This window comes from Streptopelia decaocto, assembly GCF_964273445.1.
Source record: "Streptopelia decaocto genome assembly, chromosome: 7".
Classification (NCBI taxonomy): Eukaryota; Metazoa; Chordata; class Aves; order Columbiformes; family Columbidae; genus Streptopelia; species Streptopelia decaocto.
In genome coordinates, this window is record NC_138661.1 from 44,076,703 (window position 1) to 44,102,421 (window position 25,719).

Here is a 25,719-nt window from a genome sequence, read left to right on the forward strand (position 1 = left end):
CATCCCACTCGGGAGGAGGGGAGCAATCTGCTGTATGGTACTTAGTTGCTGGCTGAGGCTAAACAGTGACATCTTCTCAGCCAGTTTGTACATGACAATAGCTGTAATTGCTAAGGACAGATCCAGATCACAAGATGTTGGGAGAAGTGTCATTAGACTGCTTGAGCGATGGGATCAGCCTGAGCACTGGGATGCTGCCATTCTACATACTACCTATTTGTCTGGGGCGCTACAGCATATTTCAGATCAGTGGAAATGGGTTTTCCCTTTCCTTTTACTGTTAAACATTGAAAATCACCACGGCAAACCCAGGGACACCCAGCAAGAGGAAGCAGTGGCTACTGCTACAGAGAAGCTTCTCTACATCAGCAACTCTTCCTCCTGGGAAAACAGCAGCTCAGCTCACTGGGATCAGCTACGTCAGCCCAGACAGATGGGAGCTGCATGATCTTTCTTCTCATGATGTCTAGATCTTCCCCTTTTAATTACTTTGCTTCCCCTTCTCCTTCCCTTCAAATCAAGGCAACCTGACCTGGTTCTCACTAATGAGATTGGCCTTGGCTGTTGCCATAAGCCTTATCAGTTACTGAACCTCTGCGTTCCCACCCTTGCCCCCCTGCACACTGCTGCTCCACATACAAGGAGAACTAGTTTGTTGTCCTGCCCATCTGGCCCCTTAGCTATTAGGCCGGCAAAGCCTAGGGTCACTTCTGCAAGAATCCCAATCCCAGGCAGTGCCTCTGCTCTCTATCCCAGGACCCCACCACAAGCAGAGACAGGGCCTGAACTAGATGTCCCCAGTCACAGCTGCACAGGGAAGCTGCATCTCTGTTCCACCTCTACCCTACATGAGAACAGGCAAGAAATCTTACAAACAGCCCTGGTTCCCAAAAGTGAGGCATTTCAGTTAAAGAAAGACTCAGGCATTCTTAGGTGTTTCAGACAGTAATTGGAGAAAGGGGACATATTACACAAACAATAGTTCAGCTCTGGAGAGTACACACAGGCAGCTTGTCCATAGGTTTCCCTGGCAGAGCAGCCCAAAGGGGAAACACAGGCACATGGAGCTGATCACCCTTCTGCACTTGGCAGAGGAAAACTGAAAGAGCAACAAGCTAGAAAGGCATATTGAACACTTAGGCAGGCTTTCAACATCTTCATCCATTCAAGGCCTGTCAGCTGGGGAAAGCTGAGCACCAGAAGCAACAGCATACATCTTTGATTCCAGTCTCTGAATGAATCATGCAGGCTTCTTCCACTGTCGGACACCACTGGTCATTTCTCCTGTCCCTCTGTCTAAGACTCAAGCTAGATCATCCCCCCAGCATTTCATAGAATAGAATACCAGGTTGGGATGGACCACAAGGATCATCTGGTCCAGCCTTTCTTGGTAAAAGCACAGTTTAGACAAGATGGCCCACCACCCTGTCCAGCTGAACCTTAAAGGTGTCTGATGGTGGGGAATTCACCACTTCCCTAGGGAGATTATTCCAATGGCTGATTGTTCTCATAGTGAAAAATTCTCCTCTTGTATCCAATCAGAATCTCCCCAGGAACAATCTGTACTCATTGCCCCTCTTCCTTTCCATTTGACTCCTGAAAAGGGAATCTCCCTGTTCTTTGTAGCTGCCCTTTAAATACTGGAACATGGTGACGAGGTCTCCCCTGAGCCTTCTTTTCTCAAGGCTGAACAAGCCCAGTTCTCTCAGCCTTTCCTCATACAGCAGCTTCCCAGCCCTTTGATCATCTTTGCGGCCTTTCTCTGGACCCTCTCCAATCTGTCCACATCTTTTTTGTATAGTGGAGACCAAAACTGAAAACAGTATTCCAGGTGTGGCCTGACAAGCGCTGAGTTTTATTAGCAGCTAGTCTGCGCACAAAAAAAGGCTCAAAAAAACAGGAGGGGGCTTTCACCCCCCTAGTCACTTCTGATTCTGAAACTAATGCATAGTCCGTAGCCCCAGGCAAGTCACTGCACACAATCACTCGGGCCTGTTTGCAGCAAACAATAAGCAGCAAGTAGGGCAATTCCCAGAGGACCACTGCTCTCCTTGGCTCAAGGCAGAGAACTGAAGAGAACTGTGTGAACCAGGCCAAGAGGGACCTTGCCCAGGCTCTCACATGTTCGTGACCCACTAGATGTAGGTGAGCAGCAACATTTAGCTCACAAAGCAGAATGCCATTTGCAACATCCATGACATTACTATTTTCTTGTCCCTAAAAAAACCCACCCCACCACATAGTTTCAGTCATCAACAGATGTAGGGAAATGGGTATTACTTAATGCCCTCCCAGCAGTACTGGGAGTACTGAAGGGGCATTCCTCTAGCAATACCCATGGGAGAGGCAAAGCAGCAGCCTTCCTGTCACACACTCAGCCTTTTACAGTTACACTAACCCTATTTCAGCATATTTTCATGTGTCAGGGGTGAGGAAGGATTTTGACAAGCAAAAGAAAGCTATTCCTCCCGCCACCCCCCCCCCCCCCCCCCAAAAAAAAAAGACAAAAAACCCCCCAAAAAAACTGTTCAGTAGCTACTAATCACAAAAAGGGCAGGTGGAGAGGAGTACAAGAATCCTGTCTACTCTCCTGCAGTGCAGAAATAAATACTTCAGTTACAAGAAATGCAGGAGAGAGTATCACTCTGCTACATTATGGATCCAAGATCATTTTCTCCTCCACTCTTGCTATTCCTTGTTTTGTAACTAACCAGGTTCATGAAGTCAGAAAGAAATAAACAAACACAAAGAACACAATAGACATCTAGGGACTGGATCTTGAGCAGTTTTCAGTTTGCTTCACTGTGCTCGGAGCTGCCCTGGCATGACGCATATCAAGTGAAGCAGAGCGACATGCACCACTGAAGCACAGCCACAAACCAGTGTGTGAGAGGTTTCAGCTGAGACCTTCCTGAAACAGTTTTTCTTAGTGCTCTAGGCAGGTACTTCAGATGATCCCTGAAGTAGAAGGGCTCTAGAAGAGGTTTTCAGTAAGTCTTGCTCACTGAGGATGGAACAGAAGCATTTGTTCAAAGCCTAGCTTCCCCTACCATTCTGCTGGATCTGTACGTGATGATCTCAGCCACATTAGCTCCAAGTGCTGTCCAGAATAACCCCCAGTACTTTTATTCTCTCCCTGGTCTGACTGAGGTTCAAATTAAGAACTACAGCTTGAAAGCTGGAGTTTTCTAGAGTAGAATGACAGCTGGAAGAGACACACCAACAGAGGTATGGAATTTCATGGTCTGAAAAGTCACATTTGCCCATTGCAGTGGAATGCCCAACCCCACTCCTCCTCCTCTGCATTAGTCAGAGCTCTTTGTTGAGAATCAGCAGCTTGTTTAAAGCTGTAATGTTACACACCAGCTAGCCAACATTTCAGTTTCTCCTTCAGCTCCAGCCAGCCTGGCAAACAAGCTGCACTCACACCAGATTTGCCAAGGAACGCAGCCAACAGCTGCTCACAGTCACCACAGCCACTTGCACAAAGCTCATATCAGCAATGCTGGGGGCAGGCACCTTCCCCCTGCCCCCAGACGTCACCACCAGGCCCCATCCACAACTTCCTCAATCACCTGCTTTCTGTGATCACCCAGCAGGAAGGTGGGCTCAGGAGAAGCAAGCACAGTTGTACAGTGGTACAGATATACAGTTCTGTGACAGGGTTACCCACAACAGGTACCAGAAATACGCATACCAGGACAGAATCCAGCAGGGACCCCACAGTTACAACTTGTTCCCACTGCGTGAATGTGGCTCCCAGTTCAGCTGTCAAACAGCTGGAGGCCTGACCGGGCACTGCCCTGGCCAGGGAACCTATAGCCAGGATCGGCTGTTGCAATGCACTTAAGTAGCTCAAAAGTTATTCCCTTTACACTATTGGAGCTCGAGAAGCACACAGTGTGAAACTGCATTCCTGACAAAGAGATCCACTTCAAAATGTTGAACCACTTGGCTTCAAGCTCAAACTGTAGGACAGGAACTGTAACATACTTGGGTTTGCTCTTCGGGAAAGAGGACAGCTCTTCCAAAGAGAGTTTTACATACAAATGCCGAAGGACTGAAAGGACAGAACAGCATGACAAGAGGGAGGCCAGTCCCAACAGCAGTCACTCAGGCTGGTAAACCTCCAGTGATGGCAACACAGTAGTAACCCCTACTACTACAAACCCAAGTAATAGTCTGCAGCAGGATCAGGAGGAACTGTGCTCAAAAGCCTTCCAAGAATTGCTCTTACTGTTCCCACTACCCAAAAATGAAGTCTACATAGGGTCTCTTCGAACTGAAATTATTCTATGATTCTATGAAACGGATTCATAATACTTGAGAAAGTAGCACTACTGAGGCTGGCAGGTACAGAAGAAACAAACTGTACAGCAAAGCTGCTGAGCTGGGGTAGAGGAAAGGAGAATCCAGTTATGCTTGCTAATGGTATAGTCCAATTTGGAGGAACGAACTGTCAGGTGTCTCCTGTTCCTCCAAACCAAGACCAAGGAAAATATGCAAAGTAAGAAACACTTACTGTTTCCTTCTGGAAGTAGATGACCAGTCCAGCAGCAACCTGAGTTATGAGAATTACCATCAGGCAGGTGAAGTACTGGAAACAAAAGAGAATAGATGGTCACTATCAGCCTTCAGAAAGGTCTGTACATAAAAGTACAAGTTTTAGTAAGATTTCATATTCAGAACAAGTCACGACATTGAGCCACCACCTTTGCCTGCAGAAACGCTCTGCTGTCAACAATGCTGTCCCCAGTAAAAGGCATGAGCACCGATATCAGACCAGTGCACTTCAGCACTTCTTCCATCAGATCAACAGGAAGACTTCAGGAGGGAGAGAGTTTATAAGCAGTTACTACCATCACATTAGATGTTCCTAATGCCAGGACACACAGTGTGGCCATACTTGGTTTCCTATACACGTGTGCTCTGAATAAGCAGGAGTCAAGTGGCAGCTAACGTTTACCAAGCTGTTGCCATCTCATCCATCACAGCCACAAAATTTCCTACAGATGAACCATTTGAACAGAGGTCCTGACATACAGGACATTCCTAGTCAAGTCTCTCTCAACTCTTGCACTTTCCACAGAAGTTGAAATTTGCAGCACAGCAGGACACTGTCACTATTCCTCTTCTCTCTCACTGCCTTTGATACTTGCTCCTTGCACCACTGAGAGCACAAGGCCAACTGGGAAGTTGAGGTGGTAGGACAAGGTACAGGGTCACCTGAGACATCTCCCCTTAGTTGGCAGTCCTCAACCCACTGTTTGTAGAAAGTGGCGGTGGCATTCTCTTTCATTTCACAGAGTTATTAGCTCATAATCAGTAATGCCTGAGGAACCACTGCTGCAGCCTGTTTAATGCTGAAGAATTTAATGTGTGCAAATTAAAAACTGGATCTAAGTCAACCTTGCAGAAGTACTAGGAGAACCGAGCCCCAGCTACAATCCAACAGATATTTTGCAGGAGAGGTATTAAAGGGTGGATCTAAAACATAGCATGAATTCTCTCACCAGACCCAAGAGACATCGGATTTCATTGACGGCTCCAAGACAGCCCAGGAACCCCATCAGCATGGTCAGAGCCCCAACACCAATGAGGATGTATGCACCAGTCTTCAGGGAGGGAGATGACATCTCTGTAGGGGCCAGGAGAAGAACAAAGTTAGCTACTGGCAAAAACTACATCAGCCATCACCATTCAGAGAACTTCCTTCATATCTACTTATAATAATGCCTTGTCTTCTACAAAGGGACTGCACAGAGGCTTGCTGAACATGGGGACAGAAGGCTGATTCTGAGTTTTTTCTGATAAGCGAAGACTTTCAAGGCCAACCTGCAGGTCTCCATTATATGAGAGTCTGGAAGACTCAAGGTCACTCCAAACAAATGAACCTTGTTTGGAGAAAGTTAGCTGCTTACTGGATTTTTAACTCCCTCATGAATGCACTCTGAGTGAGAGTAAGATAAAGTATGTTCTACTCCACAACTATTGCCTGTTTGCTTCAATTCCCTTTGCTATCTTCAGGGAAGCTTTTTCTCAAGTCCTAAAAACCCTTTTTGGTTTGGCTTTTCACTCTAAGGCACTATTCCTTGTTCCAGCCATTCTGTTTTCACTTTTACACTTACAATCAATAGTGGGACACACAAACTCCATGGAGTGAAACATGATGCAAGAGCTACAGGTAGTGTTGAGCACAGATGATGGGTCAGGTTGGTGTTGAATGGCTTGTGGCCAGGCACTCACTGCAGGTTGTTGCAGCACCTGTGTATGACCTCCTGCATATAGATACTATTCCATGATGAAAACAGATATCATGCCCAAATTAGCTACTTTTAGGTATCCTTCTAGCTATCTCTTGCTATCGTGTCTCAAATGACTGTACTCTTGAACACTTAACAGTTTTTTCAACCAAATTTAGTGAGTATTACTTCAGACATGCTGGTGCTGTCAGTCGTCTCCTCTCAACATTTAGTACTGCAAGCAACAGAAGAAACAAGCTCTTACATCTGGGTTGGTGACAAGACTACTTCTTGCAGAACAGGATTGGAGGAAGCAAGCATTACGGCATTAATGTTGATGAGATACTCTGTCTAGAAATAGTAACCAGAAACCTCATTTATCATTCAGAGACATTCTTAAACCTGCAAGCTGCACAGCGTAGGGGAATTCTGGATGTCCAGTGATTAATGAAAATAATGTTCCTAGAGCTCAGCGTTTAGTTTCCTGGACAGAAGTCCCAGGAGGCAAGCTTCCTCTGAGCTCCTCCTAAAATAGGTTAGGTGCTGACACTGCAAAGCATTTACTGAAGTAGCAGCCTTACAGGAGTGGCCTTCACAAGACTACACTATTCACTCCCCCAGAATCTGTTCGGTCATCACAAGAGCATTCAAGTGCCCCAGCTGCAGAATCTCCACAGTGCTAGAAAGCAGTTGCTTAGTCAGCTTCTCATTAGAAGAAAGAAAAAGGTATTTCCAACTCAAAAGCCATTCAGAGGAGTGTGGCAAAGGGACAGGAGCCATGCTTGCACTTCTCATCCACAATACATCTTGTCTTCTGCAACACATCTTGTCTTGCAAGAGAAGGCTCTGCTGGCAAGACGACTCCTGCTCTGTTTGCTGTCACTCCGTGTTTTCCCCTGCGCTGGGCAGGAGGCCAAGCAAATACAACAGGCTCCTTGGCAGCGTCTGGAGTGCCCTGCTGGGCTCCCTCCCTGACGCCTGGGTTACTAAAGCAGAGGGAAAGAGGGGCAAGGCATGGGAAAGGAAGTGAGGGGGCAGGGAGAAGGAACTGATGCTGGAAATCTCCAGGAAGGAAGCTAAATCCTTAAATGCTCTGTTAGCAGAGATTCTGGGTAAAATGGGAAGAAGCAAAGCCAAGCTCAGGGACTTTGTACATCTACAAGTACATCTGCAGTAAAGCCCATCAGCTCGGGGGAACAGCTGCTGGCCCACTGGTACCAAACACTGATTGTGAAGGGGTGCTGCAAATAGCCAGGCCCCAATAAGCTCCTTTTTGGCTGCCTGTATTAAAAGTGCATTTCTGCTCATGCTCCCACTTTATTAACCAACACCCCTTGCGTTTCTTGCCCTTCTAGTACTACAGTAGCAAGCCAGACGCCACAGCACAACAAACAGAGCAAGCAGTAGTATCTGTGTGTGTGGCATTAGTGGGGGTGTTGTCTCCCGTTATCTCCCAGTGCCTTCCAAAGCCAGGCCAGCTTGTTCAGCAGGACTTGGGATATAAAGCGCTTTGCAGGATCAGTGTAGTTGGGAACAGTGCTATGAATGCTATTACTTTTCACTCCTTGAAGCTGCAAGTAGTGTGCAGGCAGCCCTCCTGCAGCGTCTGACACTACTGCTGGAGCCAGCAATATTGGAGATCTTGGCAGTGGGTAACCAGACCCACCAAGCAGAAAAGTTGTTTGAAACCCTCTCTAGGAAAAAGCACAAAGGAAGCAAAGCTTGTGAAAGATGGGGCTGAGCTACCCATTTGGTGAGAGTCCACTTACTGCCCTGCAAAGCCCAAGCTCTGGTAAGCCAGCTCAGTTTTTTGTTTGTTGCAGAAAGCAGACCCTCTGTTAAAGACTCGAGTCGATGCTCTTGGCTGACTTAGAGGGGAAGGAAGCTCGGCCGTCACACATGCAGTGACACGAAGTTCCTCTGATGGCCAGGCTAAGTCTCATGACGTGTATAACTGAGTATGTTTCAGAAGTCAGAGCACTAAACACTTCAGACCCACACCTTCTGTCCCCCCTCAGATGTACATCCTCTACTGCTTAGGAACAAATATACTGGCTAGTTCCAACATACATGAAGCTTCAATAAAACCAGATACATTCTTTGGCATTTAAAACAATCAAATTGAAACAGATCATTACAGAAAGCAGTGGGCGCATAAGGAACTTGCATAGCAAAACTACATTAAGGAACTGGGGGACTGGTAATAATGAAGCTGTTGTGGAAACACCAGAGTATACAGTGAAAATAGCATGAAATACTAGTACCTATGTTTAAGTATTTGGATTGCTGGGTGAAGGAGCAATGGTCTCACTCAGTCTGACTCTGGTGTTGCAATCCACAAGACCAGGAGAAATGCTGTGTCTGCAGGGCTGCTCCCTTTCACCCTGTCCCCGATAAAGTCCCATCTTGCTATATGTTACTGCTCAAGTCACAGGCCGCACATAAAAGCATCACCATCCTTAGACTACACCATGGTCAAGCGCAGCCCTGGACTAGAGTCAATTTAAAAGGAGAAAGAAGATGAAGAAACACAGCCTTACGCAGAACTGCGATGAAACTACTTTTGTCAGCCAGAATCCATATTCCAAAGCCAAGGATCACAGCACCCAGGATCTGAAAGAATAAGAACACCACATATACAAATGGCTTGTTAGTTTAGACAAATAAGAAGATGCAGTCACTATTCTCCATACTTCCAGAGGAAAAACAACCATTCTTTTGTTGTTCCCACCCATCTCCCGCATGGTATGGCTCCCAAAGTAAACAGGATTAGCATGACTCCAGGAAGAGTGCCTTGGCCAACTGCACAGGAGCCCCAGGTTCTGCTTGGCAGTCCTTCACAGGGTATTTTAGTAGTACGTGATGTTGTACAGGAGGATAGTTCAAAACAGTCTGAGGAAGAGACGCCCTGCTGCTACAATCTTGTTGGCAGAAGCAAAGGGTAAGTGCACTGCTTCTGTGAAGAACTGAGGAAGGACAAACACATCTAGCATACGATTTTAAAGATTTTTTTGAATAGAGAAGTCCCTGACCCTATGGGACCAGGCTGGGAGCCAGCTGCCAAAGGATTAGATATCTGGCAGCTGGAACCTTCCCAGGAAGGAAATCTTCAGCTTGTCAGGCTCTGCTATAATGCTATGGCTTCAACCCACAAATGCAAGAAAACAGCAGCATTCACTTTGCATGCAGGTTCCCTTGAGTGAAGTGCTTTGCGCCTTCCAAAGCCAAGCTTAGGCATCTTGTCCTGACTACTACTTTATGCCAGAACACCCCAGCCCGTCAAGCCAATACATCTTACCACCGAGTCAAGAATTATGAAACATCAGTCACACTCTGCCTCACTCACCACTTTCTTATCTAGGGCAAGGATTAATAGAGCAATATGTCCCATGAGAACTCAGCTGAATCCAGACATTGAATTGAGAAGGAAAGAGACACTGTTTTCCCATCTCATATTGAAGGGGGGGAGATAGCATGTTTTGTTTTACCTTCCAGGTATCACCACATTTTATACTACACTGTGAGGTGTTTGCATTTAGATGATCATGGCTCCAAAACTAGGATGAGAGCACCATTATACCCATATTAAAGTAACTACATTGAGAAGGCTGTATGCCTGTAGGTTTGATAAGAAGCTGAAATTTGTGCTGTTCAGCCAACCAAAAGTGGCAAAGGTTAGAAATGACTTGCTGTGCAAAGACCTAAAACAGACTTTGAAGGAACAAGGAGTGCAAATGAGATGCTTCCTGAGGACATGAACTGCAAGCAGCAGTTCTTACACCAGCAGGATTTCAAGATAGGATGAAGTGAAATGCTAAATAAGCCAACAGGGCTGAAGAAACATTGCAATTCTGTGCTTCATTACAGAATGCTCTGATGTTTGGGAGAAAAGGAAAATGTCAAACCACCAGGTGAAGCAAGCTGGCAGACAGGGTTGTACGGACAGGCATTTGCTCCACATTTTGAAAGTTTACACTATGCTTCAGCTACTCATACAAAGAAGCTTTTCCAAGCAAAGATAAAGCAATGGTCTGAAATAAGCTGCCTGCAAGCTTTTCTGGCTTGGCAGAGGGCACAAGATGTAGTTGGCTCTGGGGACAGCATTACAAAGCCACCAAGCAAGTTCCCATTATGAAGATGGATGAAGAAGACTGACTCAGCTGCTGAAAGCATGTAGCTGTTTTATCCCAGAAAACAACAACAACAACAACAAAAGACAAGATAGCAGTAACAAGAATTCCCCCTTGTCTTATGTTCCAACATGCTGCACTACAGCGCTCAATCTGCTGATCAAACTAGAAATGCCTTTTGAACGTGCAACAGCTGTGGCGCCTAAAGAATTCCTCTCAAACTTTGTATTGTCAGGAACTGCTGAATTTACAGTCTGAGGGAGTGTCACATTTAAACTATAGTCTTAATAAAATATCTGTCTTAACAAAGAGGCAAACTGGCCTGTATGTGACATCTCTCTTGGCTCACTGACCCTGAAATGTCACCTAAGTTTTGCTGTTGCTGACAAAACACAGAAGGGCTGCTGAGCTGAGTTCCTGGGAGGTTATTTGTTATGAGGTGCTCAGACTATCCAAGGCCTGTTTTCACTCTGATCTTTGCTCTAGTCCACAACTCGTGCGTTTGCCAGGAGCTGCTGTGGAAAACACTGAAAGGGGAAGGCAGGGAGAAAATAAACCATGGGGAGAAAACACTGTCCTGTTAACAACAGCATATTTACCTCCTAGCAGTATAGTATCTCAGCATCTTCAGGAGTTTGCATAGCATAGCAAAGCTGCTTCTGCCACTAGCTTGGCTTCAGACCCTCTATAGAAGAAATCACATCTGCCTTCCGCTGAGTTTCATTCCTCTGCTCCACTGCTTTAAACTCCTGAAGTGGAGGACAGATGTCTCCCCTCCACCCTGGTGGTGCAGATTTCACCCCTGACTTCAGCAAGAGCCCCTTCCACAGCCAAGCCAGGAGGATGCAGCTGCCCAAGGCAGGGCCAGCAGCTTCCCACAGCAGAGCCCAGTGAAGAGGGGCATGGAAGAACTAAGCTGTGATGGAGCTGACTCACCTTTCTGGAAGGAGCAGCTGGGGGCCCTCAGCTGCCCTCTCCCAGCACTGCTTTCCATCACACTCAGACTGTGCGAGGTAACATTAAGCCTGACACAGGGGCCAAAAGAACAGCTCTTAAACTCCAGGATTTTAGGTTGTAGCCTTCTGCTCCATTTACAGAAGGGTTAGAAAAAGGACAGACAGTCCTATATTCTAAACAAATAGTTTCCAGAGACTGTTGAATATGTCTCACAGAATTGTTTTCCCTTTAAGGAGAAGCATCTGCTGTGGCCTGCGTCTGCTACCCAAGAAGGTAGAGATGTGTTAAGTTTTGATTAGAGAAAATAAGCTTATACTCCAAGCTTACGTTTTTGGTATCTTTTGTAGCAAGTAGGCAAGCAGTGCACATAACTTTCTTCCCTTTAATCAAAGCAGGTCAAACCCTTCCCTGAACGTAACGCTGCAAGACTGCAAAATACCACCAAGTCCCTGAACTACTTCAGCTACAGCAAGGGACCTTCTCACAGACCTCGAGCTGTAGAGGAGTGTTATTTCAATGACTGACTTCTAAAAGTGTCACTAGCATGTCTCTAAAGGCTTAATTCATCAGCTCCGAGCAAGGCTGGAGAACACACTTCAGACAGTGTGGACTGCCCTGCACAGGGTGCAAGCAGAGGCTTGGCTCAAGGTCTGGAGCAGACACTGAGCTCCATCGCCAGCATTACTCTTCACATTCCTGCAAGCACTCTCCTCAACAGAACTCAGCAGCTCCAGGAAACCAAGTATGAGCCATGCAAAACCTCTCTGTGCTGGAGGCTCACAGCAACTCAGAAGCAGTTTCTCGGCCAGATTATTATTGATCTACCACTTCGTACAGGCTCAAGAATCAACCCCATTCAATCTCCGAACACCTGTAATCGAAAAAGCTCCTCGTGTCAACCACTTCCTGTGACAGCAAGAGTAATGGATACCACTTTCCTCAACATCTGGCATGTGCAAAATGACTGGCACCTACCAGGACAGAAGCACACTCAATATCCTCACTCTAGAGAAGCATCAAGCTCCCCAGCAGAACACAGCAGCTTCAGAGACCTCACTTCCACAGAGCAGCTTGAGGGGAAGACAGTGCCCATGTTCGGCTTAGCAAAGAGGTCATTAAAGTGGCTTCTCCCTTCAGTCAGCACAGATCTCCTCACATCCCACCTTAAAACTCTTACTCTCCAGGCCCAGCTCAGTGCATCTGACCAGCCTTCCCCTAGAGGGAGGGAGGCTGCCTGCTACACCAGAGGAGATAGTTTGGAGCAGGGTGTGCACAGGACAAAGAGCAGCTGCTTCCAATCACTTGCAACCCAGACAGAAGTGCTCAAGGCTACCCAAGAGCCACAGAGATTCAGTGCTTGTCATCCTCCCAGTCTTCAAAATATAGGAAAATGCTTTTCAGAGCAGACACAGGTCAGCCTGACAGAGCAGCTCAACTCTTTCTCCTGACAGCACAGTTCTCTCCGCAGGCTGCCCACAACCATGCCTGGCTCAGCACAGAGGGGAGAGAAGGGTAACATGGGAAAGGGATACCACAATGATCATTGATAGCATCCAGCAAAAACAGCAACAGTGCTGTAACGCACCATAATATTTCAGGCTGTTGTCTTCCCCCTTCTCCCCCATGCTAGGCTGGATTTCTTGAAGAGAACTTTCTCTATACAGAGGTTAGCTAAAGAACCTGGACCAGGGATAAATGAAGACTACACAGTGCCCAGGTACTGGGCTTCAGCAAGGCTAAAGCACTACTTTAACAAATGCAGCTCTGCTTCCCAGGGTAGACTGGCTAAGTTACACACTGCTTAAAGAGCACCTTCTCATCAAGTGATAGCCCAGATGCTAATATGTCTTCAGGAGTCCTGCACTAGTGAGAGGACAGGCTTGCACTAGCTTGTTTTCTTTCCTATTCTTAAAGTAAACCAGATCATACTCTGAAAGATTTAGCAGCACTTGAAAAACCTTTCCTCTCCCCTTCCCCCTAAGAGTCTACCCCATGGATGCTTTGAGCACCCCTGACTTTCAGCCCTTAGACCAAAGCTAACTACTTTTTGGATGGAAACAAAGCACAGAGAGAAAAGAGCCATCAGAATAAGCCAAGGGAAGGCAGATCCAGATGTGCCTCAAGTTCAAGCCCATGTGCCAGCAGCACAGCACACCCCTGCAGGAAGCAAGAGTGAATCCGTGTGCAGGAACAGAGACCAGAAAGCAGTGCTCACCTTATCGTGTTCCATTTCCCTTCCTGCTCTCCCAGCCTGGCCCTTCCTTCCCCTTATATGCTGCACAAATGGTAACAATATCAGGCTATTTTCTTGTTGATATGTAGAAAGCTGAAAACTTAATGCTTCCCCACTACACCATCCCACAGCAGGAGAGCAGTACCAACAGCACCGTCACCATCAACATGCCACAAGATATCTAAGCTTCACGAAAGGATGCATGTGAGAAAGTGTGTGGCCCTCTCAGACCCACTCTGATCCAAAAGGAGCTCATCTTTTGCTGAGCCTCACACTTGAAAATGACAGCATCCAGTGGGCTGCCTCATTTCCCCATGTGAGCCTGCCTCAGCCTCCCTTACCTCCAACTCCATTTCAAATAGGGGACTTGGACTAAATCATCTGGTTAAAAATCAAAACCAGCCATTGGGACTCAAAGAAAATTAGAGTTGTTCTTTGAAGCTCGTCTGGCTTATTTAGGAGAGCACTGCCATTACTTGGGAGGTTTTGTAGCTTTGATACTCAAGGGTAGCTCAGCTGCTGCTTCACATGTGGCAGACCGAGTAGCTACAACTACTCACTCTCCTTCCAGAAAGAACTCTTAACTCTTGTTTTCCATTCCTACTGCAGGAAGGGAGCTGTGTGCATTGGGGACAGCAGGTGTGTACTGAGAGTGGAGCAGCTTGACATACCTGGGAGCTGCACAGAAGCTTGATGCCCCTCAGCTTCAGGAACCCTCTCCCTTCTTCCAAAACTCTGGCCATTTTAATGAATGCACTGGGCCAACATTCAGAAAAAACACCTTTCCAGCTACTTTTAGTCCAGGCCTTCCCTTCTACTCTGCAGATGCCCCCAATACTTACAAGGAACAGGAGATTGAAGAGGAAGAGGAAGTACTTGGTGACTTTTAGGCAGCCAGATCCCATCTTCTTTCTCTCACAGGACCTAAGGGGAAAGCAGACAGACAACCAGTTACATTAGCAACAGGTCCTTCAGACAGCTTTTCAGAGTGATACTCTTACTCTGTGCAGAGCTCTGGATCACCTGGTGGGTCTCAAAGCAGATGCACAGAAAGCATGTGCTTCATACACTACTCGAGTTGCCTTTCCAGGGTAGCAAAACAGGACACCACTGTCACTACAAATACAAACAGCCACTGCTGCATGATCTCCCGGAGAGTGACAGAGGGCTATCAGCAGTTACAGAAAGGATTTATATCACAAATACACTTCTAATTCCATCATTGTTTATACAGACTTTGCATTAATAGCATCAGCCAAAACATCAACTCTAGCTACTGCTCCCGGCAGAGAAAAGGGATGCATATATCCAAAGAAAGAGCTCACAAGGCCAGCTCCCTCCCCCAGAAAATCTCATCTCCTTGTGACCCCTAAGCAGCTGATGGAACACTGAAGAGCAAGGCCAAGGGGTCAGTTTAAAATGCAGCATAAAATCAAGTGTCCTGTGTGCAACTCAGCACCAGGTGCTTTGACAACACATGAGGACCAGCAAGTCTGCTCCACAGTTACACACTACCAGTTCTGCTGCAAGATCAAGACAGGCAAAACTTCAACAAGTCCCAGTTTCCAAAGCCAATCTCAGAAGTTCTGAAGCAGTGTGAGAGCACTGATAGGACAAGATGCTGGTTTTAGTTTGTTGGTACCAGCTACAGAAACTACACGCATCCATGGGGTGGCGAGCAAGCAATACAGAGAGAGCAAGAGAAACTTCAGTGCAGGCTTTTACCACAGAGAAGGTGCTTTACTGTATCTGAAGTTAACCCTGCTCAATTAACATGGCCAAAGCCCATGTAAACCCACATGAGATAACAAGGTTGCTCTTGACTGTATAATAGGCAGCTCATCAACAGTGGATCCTCATCAGGTCTTTGTGCTACAGAACCTGGGGAGTAAATAGATCTGTATTACTGCAAGCTGCTCCAACTCTCACTTGTCTGACAGCAGAGAGCCCAAAAGTCAGAAAAAAGTCCCACAAACCATTCATGCTACTGGAGTAAGCCTCCTCCTGGGGAAGCAACACAGCTGAGTAACACATGAGGACTGGTGGAAGAACATATTAGGTCAGCTTTCCCGCTTCTCCTTCCTCCCTCATGCTCAGTTATGTTTCCTGCATAGGCATGAGAGGACTTTTAAGTTCCTTAAAATTCACTCTGACAAGCTCCTTGCTCAAAACAGACCATGCTGCTTTAAGAAGCAACAGCCAGAGGAAGAGCAATACTAGGCTGGGGTCACCAGTCTGCTCTGGGAAGAGCCAGCCTCAACAGAGAGCAAGGTCAACAGGGCTCCCTGCTGCCAGCATGGGTGTAATAAGGGTCACTGGAGCCCAGTGTGTTCTGTTTCAATCAAAGGCTTTTGCTTAATCCTATTAAATATTTAGGTTAACTCTGGAGCTAAACTGGTATGTGGGCCTTGTTATAACTGGCTAGTCTTCCCACCAAGCAATGGTCACCCTCCAACTATCAGGAGAGAGTATGAGTCTGTACTCTGTGGTTGAAGACAACACTACTGCTCTCACTTCAAGGGATGCCAAAGCCAGAGGCTGTGCTAAGCCCATTGCTGCACAACACATAGCAAGATGCTATTGAGATGGTAAAGCAGAACAGAAATACAGTTCAACCAGCTGTGCTACAGGTTGATCTTAAAAATCCCACCTATATAGCAGTGATTGTACATAAGGAGCTCTTACTGCACAGCCAGGTTAGCATCATCTCAGTTAAAACTCCCCAGGTCAGAGTCCATAAAGCCAGCACCACCCAAGGGCAGGTCCTTCAAAGTAGCCAGGGAAAGCTCTTGTTTCTGGTCCATACTTACACTAAATAGCAAACATATAGCATTCTGATTTCCAGTCCCTCCAGGTACAGCCATCGGCTAGAAGTTGGTTCTGCTCCAGCACAGATACTCTATACAACAGCTGCATCACTACCAACACACAAAAAGTGAGTAAAGGCTCTTTGCTAGCGGATTTTTACAGTTGGTTAATGCCAGCAAGTTTATTCAACAAGCTCATGCTAGAGCAGCTCTCCTACCACAAGTCATATGTTAGCCTGCTGTCACAAAACAGCTGTAACCCAAAGACTACCGTGTCCTTTAACAGTATCTCACAAAAGGGGTGAAGCATCTGAGCAGGGAGAGCACAAATGTCGCTTCCCTCAAGCTGCATGCTCCCCTCCTTTCCTCTGCTGGAGACACATTCTCTTGGGCTGCCAATCCTGGCAGGCTCCAACACTTAAGACTGCACTTGGAAAGGATAACTAAGACATAAGTTTTCCCATCCAGCTGGCTTGCTTACTGGCTTCACCATGAACACATCTCCTCTTAACAGCATCACAAACTGGAGCCTGGCAGTCTAACCAGAGCACTGAGGCAGCCAGGTCCCTAGGCAATGATGAATGTCTGTTGTGGGGGATACAAGTGTTTTTCTACTTTTCAAACTAGCCAAGAACTAAGCTAGATAATAGCCTCCTGCACAGGCATTGGATTTCTTACCTTGAGAGGCCTGGTCCCAGGTACAATCCTCCTTATTTTCAAGCTGGAGGGACAACTCCCAGTACTTGCTGATTTGTTTCTTAGCACTAAGAGCTGTGTGCTGCCTATTTCCAACTCAGTCCACACCACTTTAGTTAGTCAGGAACAGAGAGATTTGCAGAGCTGTTTGGATCTTTACAATAGTTATGTAAGATAATTAAGTAGTCAAACAAGTTGAGAAGAGCTGGAGTGGAAGAAGACATGCCTGAGGTGACAAAAGATTGCTTTCAGGGCTCTTCTACCCCTGGCTATTTGCTAAAGGCATACCAACTTCAATGCTTATTTTAAAAAAAAACAAACCACCAACACAACACACGGAACAAACACCAAACCCAAATGTGTATTACAGCATTATGCACTGTTCTCTTGCCATGGGGAGATATACCTCTTGTGTAGCTCCTAGCCATAAAGTAATATAATGTACATCTTTCAAGCCAAAAGAGAACCAGGGTTTCAGGGTTTTGCTTTGAGCTTTTAAGATAGTTTAAAGCTCCACATTCTGAAACATTATAATTTTTTTCAATTCTCTGCAATCATTAAGAAATTAAACCTGCTTTTTTTCACTACATGAATGAAACTCCTCAAAATCCTACCTTCTGAAATTGCACAGTCACAAAACTAGTAACACTGACGTACAGCAGAAGCAGCAGCTCAACAAAATTTGAGATGGATCAGGTCTGGAAGCAAATGTGCTTGGACTTATCACAACTGGCCATATCCACAGGCCACTTGGTGGTAAAGGGCTGGCTAACGTACCGAGTCTTGTCAGGCAGTGCTGCCTGGGGACCACAGCAGCCAGAGCTGACCACTCGCCTTTTGAAGATGGTCAAATTTTAAGCCTTAACATTCTGCAGCAGCATGTGCAAAGGTTTAATACATGAAGTTTACAACTTTTAAATTCCAGTGATCGTCCACAATTGTTTGTTTCCTCCTTTTCCTCTCCACCCTAACTGCTTTGACCATTTGAATTTTCCTCTCTAAGCAGGCACACCCAGTCTTTTTAACAATCCTGCCCATATGTCTCCAAATTTTCCCTGCCATTCTCCAGACTGATGCCAGCTGTACAAAAGAGTTTGTAAGAGACCATGCTATCAACTCAGAGTGGCATTTCTCCCAGCCTCTCATTTCCCATCCTCTAAAGATATGCAGGATTACTTATGCACATCTGTCAGTTTGCTGCTTTGAGGCACTAATGCCACAAAAACGTGCCCTGGTCAGCTTCTGTGCAGTTCATCCTGGGTCTTTCTCAGCATCAGCCCCAGGACCCAAAGGGAGAACTAACTCCAGGAAGGCATCAGTTGGATGCTGGGGTTCCTCACGTGGGAGAACAGGATGAGCCCACGCAGGCTAAAGTGGCATCACAGGATGGCTTCCCACCCTCTCCATCACCTCCAACCCACAGCCCTGTCATTCCCCCAGCAATGACAGCAAGACGGGTACATGGAGCACAAAATCCAGGACACGTGCCTGAGGAAAGTTAGACAGAGGCCTGTTTTGTTAACAACAGCAGAGGAATCCCATCACAGCTTGGAGATTAGCTTATTTTTGTCACAGGCGTTTGCGACATTCCCAGTCCCCTCCTGCAAAAGCCGACCATGGCAAAGGACAGGAGATACAGGGAGAGCCAAACACCTCTGCATCCTGGCCTGGCCACCGACTGATGAGGCAGGAGGCGGAACACTCACACACGGATGTTATAACCACATCACTCAAGGGGCAGAGAGGCTAAGTTAATTTTTAATTGCAATTCTGTTCTCTCTAATTAGATCCTGCACTGCCTCCACCTAGCAAGTGCTGCATGTTTTGTTCTCACTGAAGTTTACGACATTTGGCTCAGGCTGGCGCTGTACGTGCCTGTGCCACGCAGCTCTGCCAGTAAGAGCTCAGCCCTCCCTCTTGCCGCACAGGTTTCTTCCTGATGAGCTTTGGCAGCTGAAGCACCTCAGCTGCCAAGTTACTGTACAGCACAAAAAAGGGGCTCATTTACGAGCATGGTGAAAGAGGAGGGGACAAGCAGGAACAGCCTCAACACAAACCAGAGTAGATGATCAGTTGTGGAAATCACCATCTCTGTACATTTACGGGCAAGTGCAAAGTCCTGGCAAACCCTCCAGCAGAGCACACGTGGTCCCAAGAGCAACGAGGTCTGAAGGTCAGCCCCCATACTCCAAATAGAAGAGGATTTATATTTGAATGCATCTACATAACCTGGAAGATAATGTTCCCTCTCCAGACTCTCTTCCTTAAGAAAAGGAAATGATGAGTTACAAAGAAACCGCAGAATGTTTCTATGTACTTTGGCCAGTTGCTCCCCACTGCCACCGTAACCCCAAAGAGCATAAAACAAAGGCAGACCCTATAGGATATGCTGCTACTAGCTTTTACCAGGTTAGGATGAGGTCATACCAGCAGCAGAATTGGGTTTCCACGTGTTGTTCCCCTTGAACACCTTGAATGCCCTGTATGACTGGCATGCTGGCTCACTTCTGCTGTCCCTCCTGCCTTCCGAAGGAGAAGGTTCCAGCTTAACAGATGCAGAGATACAGCAGCCAGCACTGTGCACTAAGGACCTGCAGCATACCCTGAGGCTCCTGATCCTTCACATCTTGCATCCGATGTGGCAGCTGGGATCTCTGAATGGAAGTTCAGCTAGTCCACTGAAGCAACCTCCAAAGCAGTCTCAGCTGATCACAAGCACTGCAAGTGCTTCCTACCACAGCAAGCAAGCACCACCTTCCCCATGCCTACACAAGCCTTAGACATTGCAAATGGGTTGTTTCCCTCAACATACCATTAGCAGGCTGGACTTCGGAAAAAATCTCTAAAGCTCTCCCTGATCTGGTCTCACCTCCCTGCTTTCTTTTCACATCACAACAGTGACCAAGGTTAGCTGGGCTCATTTGCAGACAGATTGACCAAGAAGCCCTAGAGAAGAAGTAGCTCCTACTGATGTATTCAGGTCACAGAACTGTCTCCCTCTGACAAAAGCAGCTAGCACCTTGTCCTTAGCAGGGGATCAGCAAGCCACTGGTTCCATAAAGATGTTTATCAGCACACTCATTTGCATGAGGTTAAGGCCATTTCAAAGGCTATGATGGTTACTTTTTGCAATATTATTCCCATCCAGAAACCAGAACATAATCAGCCATATACCATGCTAGAGACTCACAGCTGCCAGCTGGGGTTCACTGTATGGTCACTTCACCTTCCAGCTCCAGGCCAGACACCCACACACAGGAGAAGCTTGGTAAGGGGCAACCCAGAAAGCCACAATCTTTAATGGCAGAGGAGCAAACAGCCCATCTTTTGCAGGATTTTGAGTCCCTGCACCACAAAATCCAGCTGCCAGGCATGCTTCTCTATCCATGCACATGAAGAACAAGCACTTGGCAATATAAAGGCCCCCTGATCATCAGTGATGAGACAGGACAGGTTCACACAACAATACCAGTTAATGAACAATGACAGTTACTAAGTCTCCTGTTAACCAGGTACGGCACTGCCCTCAAGGCAGAGACTCAAGTTACAGCCACCTTAAGACAAAAAGAATAGCCAAAGCCATTCATCTTGTTAATATTCAAAGGCCTTGGACTTTTAGTACACCTGGGAAGTACATCCTGTCTCTGGCAAGCAAATAACTGCAGAGCAAATGAAAGACCCAGGTCTGAATTCACTGAACTTAACTTTAAGCTCCACTGAGATAATACCACCTGTCTAATGACTTTGAAAACGTAAACAAGTTCATGTTTGTTGTGGACATTTTCCAAACAGCATCTCTTCTAAAGTTACAATGGAGAGATCTGAGGGAGAGGCTGGATCCTAAAAATTGAGTCTGCTAATTAGGGTTGCCCTCTCAAACAGGCCACACTCATGGATGCAGGGATTATTTTTTATGTGTGTCACTGATTCATAGAGTTTCCTTCTGAAGGACAGTGTCTGGACAAGGTAGAAAACCGCATTTCTGCATCATACAAACTTTGGAAACAAAAAGGAAGTAAAGAAGGTATGTGGAACAGATTGTCTCTTATTCCATCTACTCGAGAGACAGTTGGTTATGATAAGAAGCAGCAACTGCGTTCAAGCTTGAGGAGATGGCTTGAGGTCTAAGCACAGAGATTGTAGCACAGCTACATCAGCTTGCAAACAGCAGCACAATACTTAATTGTCAACAAATGTTGATCTCACCACTGTAGGAGTACAGACATGTACAGTGGCATCCTGACATGAGCATCTGCAAGACTTTTGCAAGCCAGAGGCTTAAGTGTGCATGCAGACCCTGCACATTTGCTATCCCTGGAGTAAAGGGAACAGACTATAATAAGGGAACAGTTGGCTGCAAGTACTGCAGAAACACCCCTGAAAAGACTAGATTTCTGAGAAAATTCATCAACTCACACTACAGAAGTAGATTTGTTCCTGGTGCACCCATTACGACATTCCCATTTGACTTCTGTAGTTAGTATACTGTTGTGTGAATGATCTAACGAGCAACTGTGTCATCCAGTGAGATCTTAGATTAGGAAGCACTCGTAGTCCTGTCTAGGATGGCAGAGGTTTTTCAGCGTGTTTTACCACAGCGAGCACATACCATGTGTTTTGTAAAAAGGAAACACATACTTTAGAAAGGTACTTCTGATGCCTGAAGGGAAGTGATTTGATATTTATAAACCACTATCACACTGTTAAAAAGAAACCAGGTCTCAGTGTGGTATCAAAGAGCAGCGCAGGTTCTAAAAGTACCCACTCTCACATCTCTCTGTATTTGTAAGGGGTGCAATCAGATTTTAAAAACATCTGGACTTCACACTTCAGTTTGGGAGCCAACATTTAAGTAGGTCTTCAGTCCCTACAACTGGCAAATTGAGAAATTCTTTGCTATTTTCAGTCTATACACTCATGCTTGTACGGCATGACAGTATTTGCAGGACAGTATTTCTCCAATTTAAGCAAATCTTTCCATGCAGCAAGACCAGAGATACAAGTCCGCCAAAAAAATGGAAAAGAAAACACCAAAAAAAACTAAAAAAAAAAACCCCACAACTTGTCCCAGAAGTCATTTGGTTCTCCTCTCCCCCTAAAAAAACCTTACCAGAAATAGCAGACAGAAAAAAAAAAAAACAAATGCACAGTTTAGTGGACTTTTTCTCTTTTCGATTACCACATACTAGAATGTTATTTGTGCGACATGCTGCATAGGGTCCAGAAAGAGGTCTCCACGCTGACTAAAACCAGCACAAGGTGCAGTAAAAATGCATAGTTTTCACAAAACTGGTTGGGCAACTCTGTCACTTGACTACATTTGCTCTTTAATGGCTCCAAAACTGACAGCAGCTCAGCTTTGTTTTCTGTGCTTGGAGCTGTTACGCTGTAAACGTTTAAGTTTACATTTACGCTGTAAATGTTAAGTTTACATTTACGATGCCACCCCCAGCTCCCCGCCTGCGAGCGATGCCCATGCGCTGATGGCAATCCCCACGCTGGCTTGCCCCACACCACCCCACAGAGGAGCAAAGGCCCCAAGCAGGACCTGCACCCCAAACTGCAGCAGGGTGGCTGGCAAAGAGGAGCAGCACTCTGCTCACGCTCAGGTAAGCTTCTCCCCAGCACAGCTCTGCAGGAGGCAGAGGATGCTGCAAAGCATTCGTTGTTGCCATCAGACTCATCAGCTCAGAAATCCCCCGTGCAAGTACATGCACAGGACAGGCTTCCGAGCCTCCTTTCTCATGCAAGCAATGCCTTGGAGGTCAACAAATCCCCTCCAAGGAGTTGCACAATATCCCACCCGACACCACTTGGCTTGGAGATACCTTCCCAAGACCCAGCAGCCTTCCCTCCCTGCCAAAGCACCCAAAGGCTACCACAGCCAAGGCAGGAAAAAAGCCTCCATGCAAGCTTTTTTTCCTATCTTATAAGACAACACCAGAGATTGCCAGATTGAGGTAGAAGCCATGTAGTGTAACCGATTTTTATCTTTCCCTCCTCCTACCATAACATGCGAGAGGTCAAGGTCGAGGACTTTCTACTATAAAGTTCCCTTTCAAAACAAACTGGTTTTCAGCTACTTCCATTTTCTCAGATGCTGGGGCAGATAACTAGTGGGTGTTTAGATTCAGCACACCCATGGCAAACATGTTTCTGAGAAGTTACAACATCCGCCTGAACTGGGAAATGAGGTTTCCTATTCTTTTTGATTCTTTCCAGGAATTAACAAGGATGTAGTAAAGGTGCAAAGGGAGTAGTTTTACTTCAAGGGCACGAAGTTTTCCCCAGCTTAGCAACCTGAACAGCAATTAAACAAACACCCTTTCCCTCCACCTCCCCTCCACCTGTTGAGCCTTGGTGGACAGGGCTGAGCAGAGTCCAGACACTGACATCCAGTATGGGAGGGAAGCTGTGCCCAACTAGGCTTAGCCAGCACCATTCCCAGCAATACCAGGCTCTCCAGTAGTTCTCTCCATAGCTGAAGCCAGACTTTGCTGGAAGCCAAGCACTAGAGATTGCCTACTCAGAGGAATGTAGGAGGGCAAGCACTCCCTCCTGCTTCTCAGGCTAAGCCTCTGGAGGAGCCCGGTCACCCTGCCAAGCCAGCTGAGTGCTCAGCAGAGCAATGAAGTCCTACACTGCTGAGGGACCAGCCCCCTGGAGAATGGAAGTGTCTTCTGGCACCAGGATTCTCCCCAAGACCTCTTTCCTGAGGGTCCATCCACATGATCTTAAGTGGCAGAAAAGAACAACAACAACAAAATGTACCACAAAGCAAACAGAGAAGAGATCTCTGGCTTGTTATTCTGAAAGGTTGTGAAGCCTTAGAATTAAGTCAGCTTTCTTGAACAAGAGAAGAGACAGGCTACTAGTCTACTTTAATCATACCACATGCTTTTTATCAGATCTGTTGCTGACAGCAAGGCACTGATCTCAAGAAGCAAAGGCTTTAACCCTTAGCCCCACAGATCGAGGAGAGCTGGAAGACTGCTGCAGACCAAGCATGACAGGAAAGTCACACAAGTCTTACTGGCACAGAAGAGTGCCTCAGCTGACAAAGGGATGCATCTTTTGGCCTATTCACAGAAACAATCCCTTCACTATTTGTGATCTCAGGCATCTTGTTTTTGCCAAATACACCATTTGCTAGTTGCAGCATCCTCCCCATTTACCAGCTGTCTGTATGCCTGTGGCTACTGATCCACTCCTGCTCCCCTGCTAGTATGTTGGCACTGTTACATGTGATTCTAGAGCAGAAGATCACAGATCAGCAGCTGCAATAATCATCCCTCTCCAACAAGGTCTGCCCTACCATAACCACGGCCCCTCCACTCTACAATGCGAGGAACTCCATTGCAGGGCTGCCAATACCCAGAGTCAAAACAAGACGACTCCTGTGAGATACTCACATGAAGTATCTCATGGCCTCTCCCTGACACACATATCATGGAAGACAAGGACAGCAACTCAAACCCACCTGCTACAAGTAGACAGGGACAGCTAAGCCAGGGATCTCCAGACTCAATGGTACAGAGCCACTTGCACAACAGCAGTGCTGCAGCCACAAAAGGTTACAGACCCAGCTCCTCCACCGACTGCCCTCAAGGAAGCTTTACTTTACTTCCCATCAGACCATCCCAGGGTCGCAGGTGACCTCAAGCCCCACCAGAGCTGTCTGCCTGAGGGCAAACATTTCACAACATCCTGAGTTTCATGCCACAGATACTACTTGACACTATCAGTGGGCATGAATGGAAAGAGAAAGCCAGAACTATAAAAAGCTTTAGAGGAAGGAACTCTGAAGCAGCCACTCTTTCCAAAATGATGATTTATAGAGAGCAGAGGGGCAAGAAATGCCCTAGAGTACAAGAGTTTAGAGCACAAATGTTTTGAGTCATTCCCATCTACTTAAAAATACCCACCTGCAACCGCATTTCCCCCCCCCAATATCAATGTGAATAATACAAACAGTTTCACATTTGTAAGTGGCAGCACCTGGCCACAACAGCCAAACCCCTCACTGGTCTGACCACCCTGAGGATGCAGCTCAGACACAATTTTGTGCTTTACTCTGGAAGTGGGACTGCTGTACAGTCTCTGAGCTGTAAGGCAGCATCACCTATCACTTTTTCCTTCCACCTTCACAGAGCAGCCTCCTCACTCCAAGACCTTCCTCTAGGAGGAAAGAAGTGGAAGAGAAAGCTGCATCTTACAGCAGTGAAGGGCAGCACTGCGAGGAGCAAGAGTAACACAGCACAAGCTGTTACAGAATCCACAATGAAGCTGCTATGTTCCCAGCCTAAGCATTTTAGGAAGCGAAATGCCACAATGAGAAATCTCAGTAGACAAAGCTGGGAAACAAAAGGGGCCTCTAGAAAACACTTAGCCAGCTGGAAGAGATGCTCAAAAGCTTTAGGTCTCCCTCCTACGAAGATGGTCCTGGAGGCAGAGACAGACTGTGATATACGCAGGTGTTTTGCTACCCTGCCGACTGCTGCATTACCAGGCAGGCAATCCCAGCAGACTTAATTGGAGCGACTTAATTGGAGCAATGTGAGAACATTACTCAATTATAGACCTGCCACCTGCAGTTAAGATCACATCTCCACTAAACACCATCCAAAAAAAGGAAAATAATCAATCCAGCCCTC

General features: G+C 46.5%; 1 protein-coding gene across 2 annotated transcripts in view; it reads right to left on the minus strand.

The window, feature by feature from the left end:
- CD82 (CD82 molecule) overlaps positions 1–25,719 on the minus strand; it is a 42,273-nt gene that overhangs the window by 7,980 nt on the left and 8,574 nt on the right. For both annotated transcript variants that reach the window (XM_082058286.1, XM_082058287.1), the window contains exons 2-5: positions 14,405–14,486; positions 8,783–8,855; positions 5,514–5,638; positions 4,523–4,597 (exon numbers count right to left, since the gene is read on the minus strand). In XM_082058286.1, coding sequence (XP_081914412.1) covers positions 4,523–4,597; positions 5,514–5,638; positions 8,783–8,855; positions 14,405–14,467 — 336 coding nt within the window. In that variant the 5' untranslated portion in view covers positions 14,468–14,486. The remainder of the gene's footprint in view (positions 1–4,522; positions 4,598–5,513; positions 5,639–8,782; positions 8,856–14,404; positions 14,487–25,719) is intronic.